General features: G+C 36.2%; 1 protein-coding gene across 1 annotated transcript; it reads left to right on the top strand.

Moving 5' to 3' along the window:
• Positions 1-1,361: 1,361 nt before the first annotated feature.
• LOC134527676 (signal recognition particle 19 kDa protein) lies at positions 1,362-13,375 on the top strand. The gene is made up of 4 exons (XM_063360569.1): positions 1,362-1,477; positions 4,259-4,334; positions 8,417-8,597; positions 13,140-13,375. Exons 1-4 carry the CDS (start codon positions 1,422-1,424, stop codon positions 13,271-13,273), a joined length of 447 nt encoding a protein of 148 aa, XP_063216639.1. The 5' UTR covers positions 1,362-1,421; the 3' UTR covers positions 13,274-13,375.
• Positions 13,376-20,212: the final 6,837 nt, after the last annotated feature.

The raw sequence follows: 20,212 nt of genomic DNA, 5'->3' as shown, positions 1-20,212 counted from the left end.
TGAGCGTAAGGGGCATCCCAAAATGGGACAATGTGCATAACGGGACATTTTTTCGTGCGTGCAGCCGGCGTTCATCGATTTATTAGATGTCATGTCAAAAAAAATTAGAAAAAAATTCTTAGATGAACTAATATCATAAGTTAAATATGGTTTTGACTTGATGTAAGTTTTTGGACATACGCCATTGCTTAGCACATGTATGTCTGTAGAAGAAAAAAAAAAGAAAAAAACAAATGACAAAAAACACAAATTAAGTAAAAAAAATTGGTGTTGTTGTTTTTGTGCTGTCATCATTTGTGGGTTTTTTTCCGTTCTGTTAGTCCATTTTTCTTTGTTTGTTGACCATATTCTGTTGTGGAGTATTGTGTGGCGTTAAATCCTGACAACAGCAATTTTTTGCTTAATTTGTGTTTTTTGTCATTTGTGTGGTTTATTTTTTTTGGAGTTTTCTTCTACAGACACACATGTGCTAAGCAATGGTGTATGTCCAAAAACTTACATCAAGTCATGCACTCCCATTGCACAAATCTTTCAAAGATAATAAATATGGTTTTCAACTTCATCTTTATGGGAACCAAATAGCATAAATATGGAAGTTATTTTAAAAGTCACTATTTGAAATGTACATGAAAACAATTTACCATTCTTTTCCCTATAACTGCTCATCAGAGTAGCTCCAGAAAATTGTTATACAGAGGGGAAGCCTTTCTTTTCACAGACGAGAGAGCCAAACTCCCGATCATGCATCTTCGTTTTTTTGTTCATTGTAACTCATGATAACTAATAGTCAATTAGATTAGGTTAGCTACATTATAAATATTTTAAAACATTGTGGACAAATGATTTGGTTAGGATAGCTACATTAAAGATACTGTGAAATCATGTAGGTAGGTAAACGGTTTCCTAGCCCTGGACACTACATATTAAAAACTTATTTGCTAAGCAACCATAAAATGATTTTACAGTATTTTTAATGTAGCTATACTTACCTAATATAACCAACCATCCACAATGTTTTAAAGTATTTATAATGTAGCTAACCTATCTTAATCGACCGCAAAATTTAATGCCACACCGGTTTATACAATGTGATAGAACGAAAAAAAAAGCGAGCATGAACTTCGGAGAACTTCGGGTGTGGCTCTCTCGTTTGTGAATTTAAGGGTTCCTTTATACAGAGACACAAATTGACGCGTAACACCACACCATTATAGTTTCACTGGTTTGATGACAAGAGTCTAGCGGCAGCAATGCTACCTTCCTGCAACTGGCCGCAAATGCCGATCCTTTCCGAAGTTAGCCGATCGGGAGCGCCTACCCCCTGGATGTTTTCTATTTTTAAGCGCGCGTTTTTTCTCTCCAGTATAAAAATGCCACATAGACTGTTTAGCTGACAGTGGTCTTTGGTTTCCGTAGATAAAATGGCGGCTCCGTTGTTGATGTGGACGCCTGATAAAAAACATAGTGACCGGGAAAGGTTAAAACTTTTTTTAATTAGACATTTTGGTTTAATCTTATTGGTTTTATAAACATTAATGCATTCGTAGATATGAAATAACGGTATTGTAATGACATAGCAAAACCTAACCTTCAGCTGCAATATTGTCACTTACATGTGAAAAAATCGTAGGTAATTTGTGAAAATATGTTTTTGATAACATAGTTTCATTCGAGACTGTCAAATATGAAGGTCTCATGTGTCGGCCTTTACCTTTCACATGAATAGTTCCACATTCCTCACTGAGAGAGACGTCTTTAGAAATATTGAAAGGCCTTTTTTTAAGAAGTGAAAGAATTCTTTAACACTGTTTTATTGTGCCTGTATTGTTTTTTTTTCTTCTTCCTGCAATGACAATTTTTTTTTTTAATTCTGACGCACGTGTGGCAACATGCACCCGCATGTATTAACTTTCGCAAACATTAGGGGATGTACCATGCATATTTGTGTGCAAAAGAAAACGTTATGATATTTAAAATATCCTATAATACCAATTTTAAACTTGAGTAGTCATAATGTATGATCGCAACTCTAAAACTACCAAATATTTATTAGGAAAATTATCATTATCTGAATACAGTGGGATGTTTCCATAGCACACACATCCCTAAATCTCTTAGCAAATGCAGCCACAATGTAGAGGATGCATTTTTAATGAATGACAGTATCTGAATATTTTTACTGCTATTACTACCTGTTGACAGTTGGTCGTACTAATGTGCACATAGCCATTTTGAGTCCTGATATCTACGATAATTCAGAAAAACGTCAATACTTTTAAAAAAACTTAATGTAGCATAACTTATAAATGTCAGTTATCAAAATATTAAAAATATTTATAATGAGGATTAAAGAAACCTGTAGGTTTAAGTTTGCTTTTCGGTAATTTTTATTAAGGTTTTTATTTGAGTCTGAATAAGTTATCATGTATGCTTATATATTTTTAACAAATCTTATGCCAAAAATCTAGAGTAATATTATATACAAACAAAATAAAACACTATTCCGAAGCTAATGGATGTAGGGACGCATTAGTGGATGAGTCTCGCATCCCTAGAAACCTCTATTTTAGTCGACACATCGGCAATCCTTGTGAGAATTTGGAAGAAATTAAAATATGGCCGCATCATTTTTTTGGTTCTCTATAGCATTACGAATGTGGTGTTACCTTTTAAGTATTTTGCAAACTAAAACTTTCAGTAAATAGAACCATTTTTAAAAAAATTAACTTGAAACATTTTAAATACACATTGTAACACTAAGTAGGTATATGTTTGTATAATTGTTTTTGCTTAAATGACAAAAATCAACCTGTAAATACTTCCTACAAATAAACCTTAACCTTATTGAGCTGATTCAATATTTAATGTTAATTAAACAGTAAAAATTTCATCATAAAATATTTTTATTTTTCACAGCATCTAATAAATGTAGGTTAATAATTTGTTGTGTCTTTACAGTATGATTAAAGCTGCGTTATCTGTACATTTAAGCATTTTAACTAAGGGTTGTAAAGACATGATTCTTTTGTATTTTTGAAGTGGTCATTATTTATTTTTATGACTATAAATTATAACATAAAGTTTTTTTTAATACCTATGCATGGTGTAAATTTTGCGATGTTCACGAAAAAATTATATGCAGGTTAATCGCACAAATCCACCATCTTTTCGACATCTGAGACTTCCACAGATGGCAGTAACGTGTTTACTTATTTCCGTTTCAATCTAACTCCATTCCTTTCATGAAATTTACTTCTATCAAATGGAGTAGGTATACCAAGAGCTAAGATGTTTACACATAAATTTCATTAAAAATATTCAAACCTACATACTGACCAGTGTTTGAGTGTAAGTTTTATTTCACGTACTGCATTTGTAGAAATAATGTATTCTAGGTTTACTGGATAAAACACACATAGCTTTAAAAGTGCTATATTAAAAAAATATTTTACAAAGTACAGAAACTAAACTTGCTTTTAATGTTGTATAATCTAAATTGTATACTTATCCAAGATCCAATAAAGAGGTTATTAAAGTAATATATAACATAAAATTCTAACTACGCCATTAAATGGTTTATCCCATGAACGAGTGTGCTTTATTGACAGATTCAAGTGAAGCATTAAAGGGCCTGCCTAGTCAAGCATTATATTTATTAGTATTGCTGAATGATAAGTGTGGTGCTCGTAGCGTGGTATCGCCTCTAAGCACAAGGCAGTCTTCTCGTCGTGCATGGGGCGACTATGAGTTTTGAGCGTTAACCATAACACTACATGGTGGATAAATAAAGATATGAGTTTTAATGTAACTCCCTTGAATGCTTTCAAGAAACTAATACAAGATTTTTCATGCCCAAAAATTATTTAGAAAACAAGCATTTGAGCCATTTTCACTCTTCTAAAAATATGAACTACTCATCCATCCTCAGTGAATTCTTAAATGCTTTTTGTAAACAAACACCACTAGAATATCATGAGTAGTTTTTAAATTGTGTTGTTTTTTTCTGAAACTCTGCCCAGGTAGGTGGGGCCCTTAAGCTGCCATTCTACATAACTTAATTCCATTAAATAACTTATTTCATTGTTTTCTAAAGATCTAGGCTAACCAACCTTTACCATTATTTACCTCAGAAATTATGGAAGAATATTCAGCTGTCATACTAAAAGCTTTGATGAGTTAACTGTCAGAAGAGTACTCTCGTTGGTGGGATACTTTATTACTGTCCTTGCATCACTAATAAGTAGCGTCTTGCTCGCAGGTGGATTTGCATCTACCCGGCATATGTAAACAGCAAGAAGTCCTTGTCTGAAGGCAGGAGGATCCCAAAAGACAAGGTATTACAGCAGATAACTGATGAAATAATGTTTAGCAATAACAAGTACAGAATGTCAAAAAAAAATCCATCACTAGTTTGCTTGAGATTGGCTGGATGCAGATTATCATGTGACTTGACGTGGGGAAAAGAACCCTTGTGCTTACCGAGCACAAAAACTACAATGGGGTTTTTATTTTTCGTGAAATTTGCTGTCATACCGGGTGTTTAGCGTGAAAGTTCACCACGTGGCTTGCCTCTGCATTTGTACCAAGTCCAGATTCCAGATGCTTGTCGTAGACCCAGATCATGGCCCCTGTAAGCTTGATAGTCTACAGACCTGTCTGGAACATGGATACCGATGATTGGTGGAGCAGCTCAGAGGCTTGACCGTGCCCCGACCATGGTGCAACTGGGGCGACATGATCCTACTTTTGTGAGACAGGGAAAATCTGGGAAACAGGGAAAACTCAGGAAACTGAAAAGGTGTCTTCAAAACCTGGAAAACACATAGAAATGGACAGTGGTTAACTTGGTTACAAAACAGTGTTTGTAATTTTTCATACTATGTAGTATATCAATGTCTTAGTTAATCAGAACAGCCACCCAAACAGGAAAATCTGGAAACCTTGAATTAGGTGTGAATATTTTTAGTGCTGAGAAACTTGAGAGAAACCTGTGAATTTTTGAAAGCCATAACAAATTTTTTTTTTCTGGCAAGTGTCTACAAACTGTCATTCATGCCATTTTTGAACTTTGTTTACGAATCAGTTGAAAAACTACTTGCTGTGCCTATAGACTGCCTTGCTTATACCATTTATAAACGCTGTGTGCTGGCGAACCTCCCCAACAGACGTGACACTTGACATATGGGTTTCCGTGGAATGTCCTGGATGAGTGGGAAGGGGAAGCCTGTTTCTCAATTTCACTCCTACTTTTTCAGAGATTTTCACAGTTTGTAGTACACAGAAGCCATGACTGAAAAATAATACCATGATTTGACACGTTAAAGACTGGGGGAGCTCATTTGCATAATAAAGGCGAGGACACACAGAAAGCTACGCTATATTCACTGCACCAGGTGGCCAGACGGGATAGTCTAGTTTGCGATGTCAGAGAGATGCATGCCGTGGGATTCGAGTGATGATTCCGATGATGATAATATTCTGCTGGCTCTCACAGTATGTAAAAGTAAAAAAGTAATGGTTTTATGAAGTCAATTTAAAAAGAAAATAATTTTGTGAATTTCAAAATTTGATTAAGCAGGTGCATGAGGACGAAGTCAAATTTGTGGATTATTTCAGAATAAATACAATTCAGTTTGATAGCATTTTTTTTCTCAGCAAGAATAAAATTGAGAAGGAACATTTAAATTTCAGGGAGAGCATTTTAGCAGAAGAACGATTGACTATTTGCTTGAGGTCATTAAACACTGATTTCATGACATTATAAACAAAATAAAAGGAAAATTAAGACCAATGGGAAATCACATCACTAATTACTATTTCCTTAACACACAGCATTAGTGAACCTCCCTTGAAATCAAATCCCAGTCATTATCTCGTATAGGTATCTGCTTTCTATGTTCTTCTGTCGATTTATTCCATATACATGGATATTTTCGTACTTCTTCAATGAACTTTTCCATCAACATGATACTAATTTATAGCAAACACAGAAGTATAGCACAATGCCGCATGAAAATAGATGTTTTTGTTTATCTGTGCATGCGCAGTGTCAGCGACGTTTTAGAAAAATAGCCGAGAACCAAACACGTGGCAATGTCGCCAACATAGCGAACACAGCTTTGTGTGACCAGTGACACCTGAGTTGCAGCTGGCTATATTTTACTTGCGTAGCGAGCATAGCGCCCTGTGTGGTTATAGCTTTAAACAAACAATTTGTTGAACATGAAAAAGAAACATGGATGGTGCCATAATTGTTGCTTTTTCTTTTATGCAGCATTTAGCTATTTCAGTACAGCACAAGCAGTGAATGACATATATCTGTTTACAAAGATTTTACTATTACGATTAGTTTTCGTTTTCAGATATATATGTTCTACATCAAGTATTAAAGTGTTTTTCTGATGGTAAATAATAAAAAAAATATGAACAAGTAGAGTGTTACTTTTGCAACTCAAAATTCATTATTTGCAGATTAATGTGATTTAAAGTTTCTCTATGAAGAATTTAAAGCTTGGTACATGTTACCAAGTTCAGCTAACAATAATGGATATTTTAACAGTTAATGTTAATAATTGTTTTTATTATGTGTGAACTGTTTTATCTTTCATTTTGATGATGAGGTGAAAGCTGCTATTCAAGCCTGGTGTCTCCAACAAAAACAGGAATTCTTCTCCGAATGATTTGATATATTAGTCACACATTGGCACAAGTGCTTGGAAAGGGATGGAGACTATGTCGAAAAGTGAACAGTGCATTACATAGAGGTCACTTTCAGTGGCGGATCCAGGATTTTGGTTTGGGAGGGGCTTGACCCAGCTGAGGCTAGGCTTTATCAAGGCAAACACTAAAACAATAGTGGACCCAGATGCTTTTGGAGGGGGCTTGAGCCCCTTAGCCCCCCCCCCCCCTCCTCTCTGGTTCCGCTACTGGTCACTTTTAGCTTTCAGGTACAACAAAAATTGTGAAAATCTGGTAACAATTAAAAAAAAAAATTATTGCAATTTTTGCATTAGTTTTCAATCAACCCTCGTAGCATTTTATTGCTATTATCCAAATATTGTATTGTTTTTGCATTAGAGAATTTTTTTGCTTTGAAGGAAATTATATGACCTAAACTATATTTCAAAATAAAATTTACTGTGTATAAGTAATAGTTTACCTGGCCTTTCAAAGTTTTCCCTAACATTTTCAGGTATTTTCTGGGTCACTTTCAAATTCCTTGACTTCTCAGTCAGGTGTAAGCATAGTGAGTCTTAGCCAACCCTTAAGAGCTGAATGCCTAGGAAATTTCCAAGTGTAATAAATTCAAAAAAATTTCCAGTTAACATAATTTATACTGCATGTATTTTCCTCCACTTAAAGAGCTTACATAAAAAGTTTTATCTTTGTAATGGGTGATTTCTAAAAATGGGTTTATTTTCCTGTATGTTATAATATCAGTGACTCATAAAACAAGCAATCAATATCAGGTTACAACTTGCCACCTCAGCAGACACATTTGATGATTATAATTTAATATTGTTTGTTAGCTGAAATAATTAAATTTCTTAGGTGCAAAAATTATCTCAAAACCTGAAAAATTAAAACCAGAATCTTTACAATTATACAACCTTTCCGTTGTAAAAAAATTAGTCTTTATAGTTGACTGCATGATTACATTATGTTATTAAGGTCACTCAAAAATGAATGTTAGTTGTCTGTTTGCATTATTCGCTACAGACTTGATGCATTGTGATCTTTTATCGACACTGGAGAGCCATGGTGCTCAAGCTGTCGGATCAGTCGCCTCTCACAAGGCGCTCCGGATTCGATTTCTGGCAGAGGCAAACTCGAATTATTCGCAAGTAGGAAACACAGTGAACATTGCTGTGAAATGGTAGGTTTACTCGTCTCGCCCCTCGTGGTTGAAAAGATGTTTAGCTTATTCATTCTTTTATTATTTTTGTGGGTGTTCATGTTCTGGAAAGTCAGGGAACTTAGTGTTGGTCAGGGGAGGTCAGGGAATTTACTTGAAATCCTGGAAAAGTCTTGGAAATTCCCCAATTGTAATTTGAGAGGGAAATTTCATGCTCCAATTTGCCATCACCCAGACTGTGAAAGAAATTGTTCAGATTGTTTTTTAGTGCACAGTATGCAAGGTTTTGTTTGAATTTGAATTTTTTATATGTAATCTTAGGCCAGCTACAGGAATGGTAGAGGTTGTATTTTCATTATTCCTCTCAAAATCGCAAAATAGGTAATTTTATTATTAAAAAAAAATAGTCAGAGAAATTGTATTTGAGATTTTTATGGACTTTCTGTTTATTGACACTTATTGACATTATTTACAAGTTGAGTAATAAAAAATGTTCCTAGGTCTTGAATTTTTTCTCACAATAATAGTTAGTTTTGTTAGTTCATGTGATCTGGCCCGCAGGCGGTAGAGAACCCCACGGCCCAGGAGATACGGGATGTGCTGGTGGCAGCCTCGCTCAAGGTCGGCGTGGAGAACAAGCTGTACAGCCGGGAGCGCAGCAAGGAGATGACGCATCGTGGGCGCATCCGCGTGCAGCTGAGGAACGATGATGGCACTCCTGTGAACCCCAGCTTCCCCAACCGTGAGTTGCCCATGTGGCCATGTGGCATGGCGGTAGTAGCACAGCTGTCAATTTGTAATGCAGTAAAGCCCTCTTCAGAATATCTCTCTTCAGAAAATTTCTTGCATAACAAGTTGAAAAAATATAGCACTTGACCCATAAATACATACTCAATTTTTCCCCTTTGATAATTTTGAATCTCCTAATACCTTGAAAAACTTCTTTACTGAGTTTTACCATATTTGGAAAGTTTTTTATTTATTTATTTACGTTGAAAATTAGTCGACAGTGAGGTAGTGCTCACAACACAGAACATTTTGGGAAGCAATCAGCCATGGCCTGTGGGAAGACACTTTCCCAGTATTCATGTGGTTTTTTTGTTGAAACCATGGAAAACTGAAATAATAATAGCTGACCTTGATTCGAACCCAGGTCCCCTAGAATGAGAGTCCAGTGTTTTATCACTGCAACATGTTTTGTACTATTATACATATTACATATTGTTACGAGTGGAAAATATACAGGTCTGAAATGATAGACAATTAATAAAATAATATTTTATATACTAACTAATAATTTTACTATCAGTTAAATTATAATATTCTAAATGTCTGTATCACACCTTTGAGGTCCACTTTTTACTCTTCTCACTAGAGCTTGGCTCTACTGTTCATCTCTTATCGCGGACCTCAGTCTCAACACACTGCCTCGCACTACTCCCTCGTCTGCCGGACGTACAACACAACCGTAACGGATCTCCTGGTCCCCGATAATCCAGTGTTAGCACTCGAAGCTGTGAGAACAATGGTGTCCTAGTTACACCACTCCAAGCCACGAGCGCCTGGGTACCTGCAGAGCCCTCTACACACACAGAAGCTCCATTCCTGGACTCAAATGAGAAAACTCTGAGGGAGGGGAAGGAAGGTATTGACCGTGTTAATGGATACTTGTACCTATGCTGCGCCCACTTCAGGAGAGGGGGAGAGACGGGCATTACCTGGGTCGCAGTGGGGTTTCCCTAGAGATAAGCGCGGCCAGTGTGCTGCTCCACTACCTCTGGCCACCTCGTAACAATATTATAAATATACCTGTGATGGTTCCAGTCCTTGAGCATGGCACACTGTAGGATAGGAGATGACTTGATAAACTGGCGAGGCTGTTTTCTGTGTTCTGGGGAGCAGTCTGCGTAGGAGGTAGGGGGTAAGGCAAGTAAGGTAAGTGAAGTGAGTTTGAGGCGAGGGTGGTAGGAACAAAAGGGCTGCGGAAGTTTAGAAGGAACTTAAAATAAAATTTCATTTATGTGAAATTTCCTTGCTACAGGGCTTATACCCCATTTCAATTTAATTTGCTTTTGTATTATTTTAAAGATATTCAGAAATTTGTAAAGTTTAAATATTTATAATTATAACACATAATAATAAAATATAGTTGTACTATTTTTTTTTTAATTTTACTGTGTTTAATACATGTAATGTAATTTTTATAATTAATCATATATTTACCAGTACTTATTTTTGTATACAGTAGTAGCAGCATCCAGTATCACTGTAGCCTAAGGTTCACATTGGTGTGTTTTCACTCCTGAAAATTATTTATACCTCTCGAAAACATTCAGTAAAATGTCCGTGCAACCTCTGTGGAATCATGGGAGCTTACGCCCCTAGTTCTTTTCAATGTAGCTGACAGACCTGAGAATCATAACCAAAAATTTTTGTTGGATGAGATTACTATGTTTTTGGAACTTGTACTAATTTGCATTTTATCAGGCAAGCAGCTCTGGACAATGTACTGCCATTCCAAAGTCCTATTATGGCCATCCTGAAATCACTCAAGATGAATGCTGAGATGTTCCTTACTATAATAGGCCATGAATCATTTCTTTCCTAATATCCCTGTTTGTTTAGTGTTGTAATACCTTCTCTAATTACCTCGTTGACAAGATGTAAAGCACAAAATAAATATGTGAGCAAGTCTTTAGTACTCGGAAATGATGTGTATACATCTAACCTGGTAACAAGCAAATATTTGTGTTCTCATGTTGCAAATAAACTTATAATATGAAACTCGGACACACAATTTAACGTAGAATTCTTAAAAATAATGCTGGGCGTGATAAATACATACAAAAAGTATTGTTTTTAAGGAAAAACTGTAAAAATATTTCCCTGTTTCAAAACCTATCTATAATTATTCTGTTTCAGAAGATGGTACTATTAATTTTTCAAGGCTAGCCAAACTACAGGAGTACCAATGTGTCGCATGTAAAGGCCTCAACGTTGAACATGTGACATTTCCCTCTAGATGGAAATTATCATAGCCTGCATTTTTGAGGTTATACTTCTTTTGGCGTGCTTAGGGTGAAATTTTAGTAGGCACCTGATATACAATGAAATAATTGTGCATTACAGAACAAAAATTTGACATGTTGAAAGTCCAATGCACACGCATGCAGAAATACATGGCTACGCGCCAAAATCGTCTACCCACGTTTGGCAACATGCAACTATGCATGTTTCACGAATATCGAGAAATGTACTTAAGTGTATTGGTGTGCCAAAGTAAATGTTATGGTAATTAAATTATGATGGGAAATGTTTTGTAGACTTGAATAGACATAAGAAAATATAATTTCAATTTTAATAATACCTCTAATTTATTAGCCAGGAAAATTGTATTGGGATGAACATGGTGTCAAAGATATTGAACATTTTGTTGGTTCTCTAAAGCATTTTGAACGTGGTGTTATCTTTCAGGTATTTTCCAAACTTTCCATCTTGTTAAAAAAATTTTAAACTTTTTATATTATAAAGTTTTCGCACATTTGGAAGTTATTATTCTAAGGCATTATTAAAATATCAACCTGAAACATTTTAAAACACTTATAACACTAACTAAATGTTTGTAAATTTGTTTTTGCTTAAATGACTAAAATCAGTTTGTAATAACTTCCTACAAACAAACCTTAACCTTATTGAGCTGATTCAACATTTTTATTATATATTATTATATCATAATGTTATTAAAAAGGTAAAAAAATGTTACCAGTGGCAATATTTGAACCCTGTCCCTTCATACTAACAAGCATGCTTTCTACCACTATGCATTTCGGACAATTTAAGTATAGGGAGGAGACACTGTATTATCAACGTAATACCATTTTCAAAGCATATTTTAAAACTTGTAATTACTTTTTACTATGACTATTTTACTTTACCAAATATATTCCAGGGTAGTTACATTATCATAAATTTTCATTTGGTACACCAATACTGTAACATTGCAGAATCCCTGTTCCCTACTACAAATAGCATTTTATTTGAGAATGTTTATGTTATTTCTTTTTTAATGGTTTATAATTATTTTTATTAATGTCTTTTTATTATGCTTAGGCATTCCAGGTATTTCATTTGAATTTTGATAGTTATTATTAATTTGGATTATGTTTAACGAAATTTGGTGTTTTTATTATTTGTTTCATTATAATTTACTTAATTACTTAAAATTATAATATGTATTAATTACATTTTGATAAATTTCAAGGCTTATTCTGGGCAGCGAGAATAAGAACATACTATAACATTATAGAAGGTTATAAAAGAAAGGAACACAGGTGCGACAAACTGTCACCTACGAGTCATTTATCACGCCTCAAGATAGTGCGTTGTTGGAAAATCCCAGCACATGGACGTATAACTGCGCACCAAGAAACTGCAACATCCGCTGGGCGCTGTCTCGTCAACCAATCAGGGTGAACCATGGTGTGGCGTGATGTGTCTCCCCATGCCAGTATTTTTCAGGAAATAATGTGATTGGTCAGTTGGCCCACGGAGTTGCCTCCCTTTGTTTTGTCTTGTAAAGGGACGGTAACTACGTGGTGCATGTCAGTTGTCGTGTCGTCATTGGACCGGTGTGATGTCCGGCTGCAGCAATTCACAATACAAAAATGTAAAATGTAATCTTTAAAATAATTGACATTCAAAAGTAATAAATCGCAACACAACTTGAAGAGTGAAAATTGTGTCTTTGTTATTATTCAGAGTTGCCTTGCCGGGCCAACTTGGAATGTAACAATATGTTTGGTATGTAACCTAATATTTACTAAGTATATACACATATATATGTTACACGTGGTTCCACCATCTTTGTCGCACATTTCTATTCATCGACTTCCGTTCCATTTTCACAAATTACTCCTACCAAATGCAGTATACTGAGAGCTAAGATGTGTACACATAATATTTTGTATATTTTTTTAGATAAATACACACACTCACACGTACAAACATACATATATGTACATACATACACATATGCATACTAGCCTATTTAAAATACATATTTAAAATTTGAGTAGCTTGATAAAAAGAAAATTTTTTTTGGTTCATATAATGTAACTTGAGATATAATCTCGGAGAAGTCTGTATTAAAGTGTGTCTGCCTAATGCTGTTACAGACACTGAGGCATGTCTGAAGAGTTATAAACCTGTATCATGTATCAGTCTCACTCTGATTGGAGTGCAGGTGTGTGTGTTGGTGGTGACAGCTGCAGCGGTCGTGTGGCAGGTGACTCGGTGATGCTGTACCTGGGCCAGATGATCCCAAAGCTGAAGACCCGGACGGCAAAGCAGGGGGGCTCCGAGCAGGGCCAGACCCAGCCATCGGGCGGCGCCAAGAAGAAGACCAAGGGCAGGCGATAGGGGACCGCTACCACTCTCCGCTCGTCTCAACACACTGCGTTGCTCACCACTTTTGTTGCTACGTTATTGGATTAAGAATTTTATAAAAAATTTAAACATGCAGTAGAACTTTTTTTTTACGTATATATCGTAACCTTTTTAAGTAGATCCACATTCATGAATTTATCCTGCTTAGTATAAATAATTTTTCACTTAGCCGCTAAACACAATTTAAGAAGTTTCCCTTGGTTGAAACATTTAAATTTTCAAGTTCTTTGAGAAACTCCTTAATAGAGTTTTACGATATTTAATTTTACTCTCATCTGAGGTAATAAATTTTTGAATGTGTAAGCTTGATGTGAATTCATATGAAATCAGCCAAATAATCATTGTTTCATGATATACTAGTTTGGTGTTTCATGACATTATGCTTGTTTTGTTTTTACATGACAATGTTCAGCTGTCAGAGAAAATATGCAAAAATGTTACAAGAAGTTTTTATGAATCATCTGAGACTTTTCAATGCTGAATTTATATGTTTTGCGCAAGTTGGAAAAATTTAAATTATTTTTGTGAGAAAAAATGATTGACTCGTTCAAAAGAAATAAACCCGTTGGGATGAAGGAAATTCTAGAATGTTTGCTGAAAGACTTTTATATTCACTGGAAGTGGCGACGAAGAAAAGTCGTTTTGAGGAAGTGTGTGGCATGCACTCTGGGCAATAACCAATAAGTTAATAAAATTATTGTAAGCCTTGTCATATTATGCCATTCTTTTAAAAATCTCAGATGCATATCAAAAAAAATTTTATCATATATAGCAGAAAGAAATTAAATCAAGAAATGAAAGTTTTTAAAATAGTTTGTGTGTGTGAAAATGGTGGGGGGAAAATGCTACAGGTTAAGGAAATACGTTTGTTTTGTGGAAATGTTTTAATCTTATTTTAAATAAAGTAACTATATTTCACATTCACTGTGATACAAGATAAAAGAAAACACAAAAATGTATCTTTGCCAGTATGGATCCAATTCTCTGATCAAAGAGTGAGATTGAAATATTTGGTCTCTAAATTATTACCATTACCCTCCTACCCTTTATTTATGACCCCTCCAATTCCCCCACTTCCTAACAAGACAAAGGAAATGAATGCTATTTTTTATACCCTTGTTTCCCTTTCATCCATTGTACTTTATTTTTTTACCCATCGTGGAGAGAGAAGAGTCAGCAAGCTACTCTTTGGCAGTTCCTTGACGATCACCGAAGCGCATGCCAAGGGGAGGGTGAAGAGTAGTGGCAGTAGGAGAAGTAGGTCGTGGTAGGAGAAGAGATGGGGAAGAGAAAGAAGGTGGGAAGTAAAATCCGACATGTCTGGTATTTTCTCGGAAAATCTGTTATTAGCTAAACCTTCTGTTATGAATTTGAGAATCCAGCTGAGGGGGAAGGGGTAGTTTCATGGCATCACCAATGTCCTTTAGTAGTATCGTGATTAGACGTAGTTCCCGGGTGCCAGTTCAACCTCACAGGAAGACGAGCCATGGACCACCCGGCCCATATGGCTTACCATGGGATGTCATCCACACCAAAAAACAATGCTATGCAGTCTAGTGTGAGCCCTCACTGACAACTGTATTGCAGGCCCTTGGGTATGTCTTTAGCTTGGCTGGACACACTGGTGACACTTGCTGTAAGCAGGAAAATGGTCGGGGTTTAACATTACTTGCACACCAGGTAATAGTCACGTCTCAATCTAATACAGCATCTACTTGTACCTACAAGTAGGTAAATCTGCACAGTACTCTAGACTTTCCTCAGTAATTTGTGTATTTACGATGGCACTTGCACACAGTCCGAAATGTGGTGGTCAGCTCGCACCTGTCTGGATATTACTTACAATAAATGCCGGAGTTGGCCAGTCCCTTATTATGTTTCCTGCCCATGTACCAGGTAAGTGATAGAAATGTAATGGAAAAAAAAGTTTAAGAATTAGTATGTCTATGGATATAAATATCAGTTTTACAACACTCATCTGTGTTCCCTTTAATCCCAAATGCCATTATGCTCTGTTGGCACTCCAAACGTGCGTGTGACGTGAAAAAGTGTAGGGAAAACTGGTACAGCATGCTGAACGAGCACTACCACCAGCGAATTGATTGTCAGTTGACTAGCATTCATTCTTATGTAATTATTTGAAACAATTTTCATATGATGAAAATTATTAACATAATGTACTTAATGATCAACAATACACCGTAATAATTACAATTATTTGTATATGGTGTGATATTCTTCTCAAACACCTACCTCTACCAGACATTTATCTCCTGACACATTTCCTCTGCAAGATGAACCCTGACAGTGCAGCCAATAGGGTTCCTCGGCAGTTGTTTCTGAACAAGAATTGGGGGAGCCTTCAGCTATAGACAATGGTCTCCATTCATGCACCAACGTAAGTCCCTGTCATCTAACAATCAGCCCGCGGCTATCATTCAAGACTAATTAAACGTTTCAAGTAATATGGGTTACATAAAAGTAATTCCAACAGTTTTTTAACCCACATGATACTGTTGTAGTTTAAGGCTTATAGCTTTTAGTGTTTGCTTCAGTTGTATGCGTTTTGACTGGATGTTCCAGACACATGTTAGGGTAACATTTGTATTCACATGCTCATGTGTGTATGGGATCCCCTGTACTTAAATGTATTTGTAAGTGCAGTTGCAACTCTGTGTATCTCAGTCGGTAAAATCATTGTCAATGCCAAACCATTCATCACCAGAAGATGATCATCGGTAATTGTCACGATGAGCCATTGCTTTAAATCGGCTAAAGGCTAGGTCAGTCAAGCAGAACACGTAAGGAATCATTGTCCACAATAAAATCTACTTTTACCAGAACACCTGTATCTCATTCATAGCATCCTGGTGGGCTACAATAAACTAGGCTACTTTTTTCGGGCCACGAACCTATCACCTACCAGCCACAAACAATGTTATTCCCTGAAACCACTTGTGCTCTACCAATTGACTAGCATGCAGGAATTCCGTATTTTGCTAGTTATCGCCCTAGCATGTAACTTGCGAGGATTACATAGGTGCTCGTTTTGCTCAGTGGGAGAAAAGTAGCTTCAATAATAACAGTTATTTAAATATGAGATTCTGCCAGTCTTTTTCTGAATGACTGTAAAAGAACAAAAATTACATTTGGATTAATGATGCCATCGTTCTTACTGCTGTCAAAAACAATATAATTACTACACGACACTGGCAGGGCCTGGCCATGACATCACAGGGTTCACTTCTACAGCAGCAGATGGTACTGGGACCGCTGTTTTGAGTATGGCCACATGCCATACCACGTCAGTACATTATCAATTTCACAATTGACAAAAAAAATTGTGAAAGAAATTATCAATCCACAACAATTTCTAACAGAAATTAAGTTTAAAATCAATTTACGTATATAACATTCCTGCATTTTCACCCATATTCATTCGCTGGAATTAATGACAATAAATTCAATCATAACCTGAAAGTTATAGTATTTCTCATACGCTCATTGACATATAGGTTTTCCAATAAATTGTAAACCCACATTTATGAATGTTCAGGAGACGACATGCTTTAATGTAGTTGGAGTCACATTTAAACCTCGCCAATGACATATTGTTTTGCCCAAAGCATTGCGGTAATTGTGCTTGATAACATCTGATAATGATTAGCAATTATGAATTAGAATCTCCTTCATTAAAACAGTTATTTTCATAAAAACAGTAATTTAAATATTTTTCCACAATGCAAAAACTACACTTCAGTCGCTTTTTTGAACACCTAAACTATATGAAGGGAAAAAAATGCATCCTACATTTATCATGTAATCATATAGATATGGCCATCCCCTGCTACTTGATGTTATTAAAAAAAATATATATATATAGGTTGGTAGTTAAAGCGAATAAAATAAAACTATAAAACTCAATACCAGACACACCACGGTGGTAAAAAGTAAGGGAGTTGTTGAGTGAAATCTTTGCCATATTAATACTTAAAGTGTAAATTATAACGTCAGCCCACAGCTATTATCCAACCTGTTAAATTTCACGATAATTCCTTGCAAATATGTTGCTGACATGCTTGTTTAACATTGCTCACTACATGATAGCATTATTACGAATATATATATATATATTTTTTTTTTTAATGAAAACTTCTTTAGCCGTGTTGAACGATTTTTGGTAGGGGCAAAACTTATGGGTTCGCGTCACCGACATGCTAGTTACGTGTTACGCCAGACTGGCGACGCGCAGTGACCTGTGTACATGTATACGCATATATACACTAATACATTGTATATACACGACTGTATCATATGTGTGTTGGACTCTTTTTGGATGGGTAAAATCTTGTGAGTTTGTGTCACTGACATGCTGTAGTAGCAGTAAGTGAAGTTAAATTGACTTAGTGAATGTTAATTATTTAGGAGGTAGTTAAGTTGAGTTTATATTTTTTCTTTTGTTTATTTTATTTTTTAAATTATAAACTTCATTTCTTTAATTTTAAAGTTATTATTGGTAGGGGCAAAACTTATGGGTTCGCATCATCGATAGCTAATGATATTATACCAAAACTATTTTTTTTTCGTACATTTGACATAGAAATGATCTCATATTACACATTTAAAAACAAAGTTTTTAATTTTCACTTTTGTCGACAATCCCCATGACTGCCTTTTTTTCCCCCTTTCTTTTACCTTTAGCTCATATTTGGTTAGATGCCTAAACATTGGTTAAAGTGTAGTATTTGCATTGTGGAAACATTTTAAAATTATTTTCTTATGAAAGTAACTATGTATATTTAATGACAGACATTCTAATTCAAACTTACTAACCATTAACTGATATTATCAAGTACTATTTTTGCAATATGTTTTGTGTGGAACAATATGATGATGGCAAGATTGAAAAGAAACTTCTATTATGTCACAGCATGCCGTCTCCTGACAATTTGCTGACACTTGGCCTGCCTGTTTAGCATGGAGTAACTTGGAAACCATTGGCATTAGCACTGTCTTGCAAGAGTTATACATAAAATTATAAGAAAAGTGGAGGAAAATTAATAATGACTAGGATAAATATTAATGATAAATCATGTGTGGAAATCATAGCAAGAAAGGTACATATTATTAGTTTTTAACCTCTGACGATGCACGTTGGTGTTCTCTCGGCTAGCACAATTCATGTCCCATTGCTGTTACTTCTGGAGCATGTGCAGGAGAACACCTTCCGAACGAGTGAAGTGTGATGCATTAGTACGATGCCACAAACAAAAGCCACCACTGGTGGTTTGATAGTCGCCCAAGTAACTATCAATTAGAGTTGTGTTTTTTACTAAACTTGATCATCACATATCTAATTTAGTATATCTGCCACTGGCCCCAATCAGCTTGATTAACTCACCGGCCACATAATTAACTTATCTACTTCCCACTTTGGGGTGTTTTAATGTACCATGTAAAAATTTCATTGTCTGACTACAAGGCCTGGCCGTAAGGCTTTTTAGTTTAGCCTGCACTTATGAGTGAAGTGTGCACCACTGATGTCTTCATTTAACTCACACAAGGACTTTCGTAGCTGCCTATGTTTCGCACACACATGGTACATGTGGGAACATGTTAATTGCTGTGTTAATTGTCATGTCCATAAAAACCTAGTATTCAGTGACTAATGTTTTGTATTTTTGATCAGGAGTTGTAGTGTTGCCATCGTCCGGGTTCTCGTGTTAGAGACCGGGCGTGTATCCTAGCGGGAAATTGGCTCTTATTGAAATTATGTTCCGGGAGGGCGCCAGGTTAGCTCAGCGTCTAACCAAATTTGGGTCTCGTGGGTGCGTTGCCCCTGCGTGGCCCGCTAGGACCGTCGGCGAAGTTCGTGGTTGGAGGGGCCCCTAGCTGGTATCACATCACAGGCCCTGTGCAGCATAATACACTGATTCCTAGCTGGGATAGGGAGGCTAAATACAATGACAACACGAACTCGAGATTTATATTGTCGCTGGCACGTCGCACATGGAGGGTGCGAAGTGGTTGCTTAATCAAGTGATTGATTACAGTCGCAAATTACGTTTACATTACACTTGCACGGCGCGCAAAGAATTACCCTACAAAATTACATTTAGTTCAATATGAGTGCTCTGACACACTGTCACTAGTTACGCCCTCATGCCAGCCGAGGTTAAGGGGGAGTTGGATTGGAGGCGGCCAATCCCGAAAATTGTTAACTTGGCGGCGCCCGGATGCACCTGTGTGAATCGCGGATCGCAGTTAAATTAGGTACAAAGTTTACAAGTAGTTGCCGTCGGTGCCTGTGCACTCGACATTAATGAAAGTTCATTGGTAGCGGGAGTCGGCCTATGCCGTAAGTTGAACTACCCCGCGTAATGTCTCGTGCAGGGAGTTTATATGACTATAATTACCAGACGTACTGTTCAGTGTGGACAAAGGGTGATGGCTCCCCGTGGAACGCACGTCCGCCCCGGTTTGCGAGTCCCTCGGTACTGGCGTTTGCCCTTGGCGCGAGGGAAGGTCTCAGCGTTCTCTCGCCAAAGTTGCTAAAGCTCCGTTATTCGGAAATTATTTTAATAATAAGAAGCTGAGAGCAGCTCTGAATTCATACATTAATTATTAATAATTAATCTGATTGGCAGATACTCTTTAATAATTATTATTAACTAATTTAAGTAAATTAAGTATAAATATTAAGAGTCACACCAGAGACTGTTTGTCACTTGCTGACTGCTCCAGTGGCTAGTTACTCATAAAAAACAGAGAGGTAAAATTTACGTTAACACTACACTATAATTAATTAAGGCTGAAGGGCGCAAATGAGGCACTCACAAACTTATTAAGGTAAGTTCACACGTTAATGACTGGCACTCTTGCGTCGTACTTTCCTTAGGCGGGGTTTTTAAT

Source organism: Bacillus rossius, chromosome 1, assembly GCF_032445375.1.
Source record: "Bacillus rossius redtenbacheri isolate Brsri chromosome 1, Brsri_v3, whole genome shotgun sequence".
Classification (NCBI taxonomy): domain Eukaryota; kingdom Metazoa; phylum Arthropoda; class Insecta; order Phasmatodea; family Bacillidae; genus Bacillus; species Bacillus rossius.
This window is presented reverse-complemented; position numbering and strand designations above follow the sequence as displayed.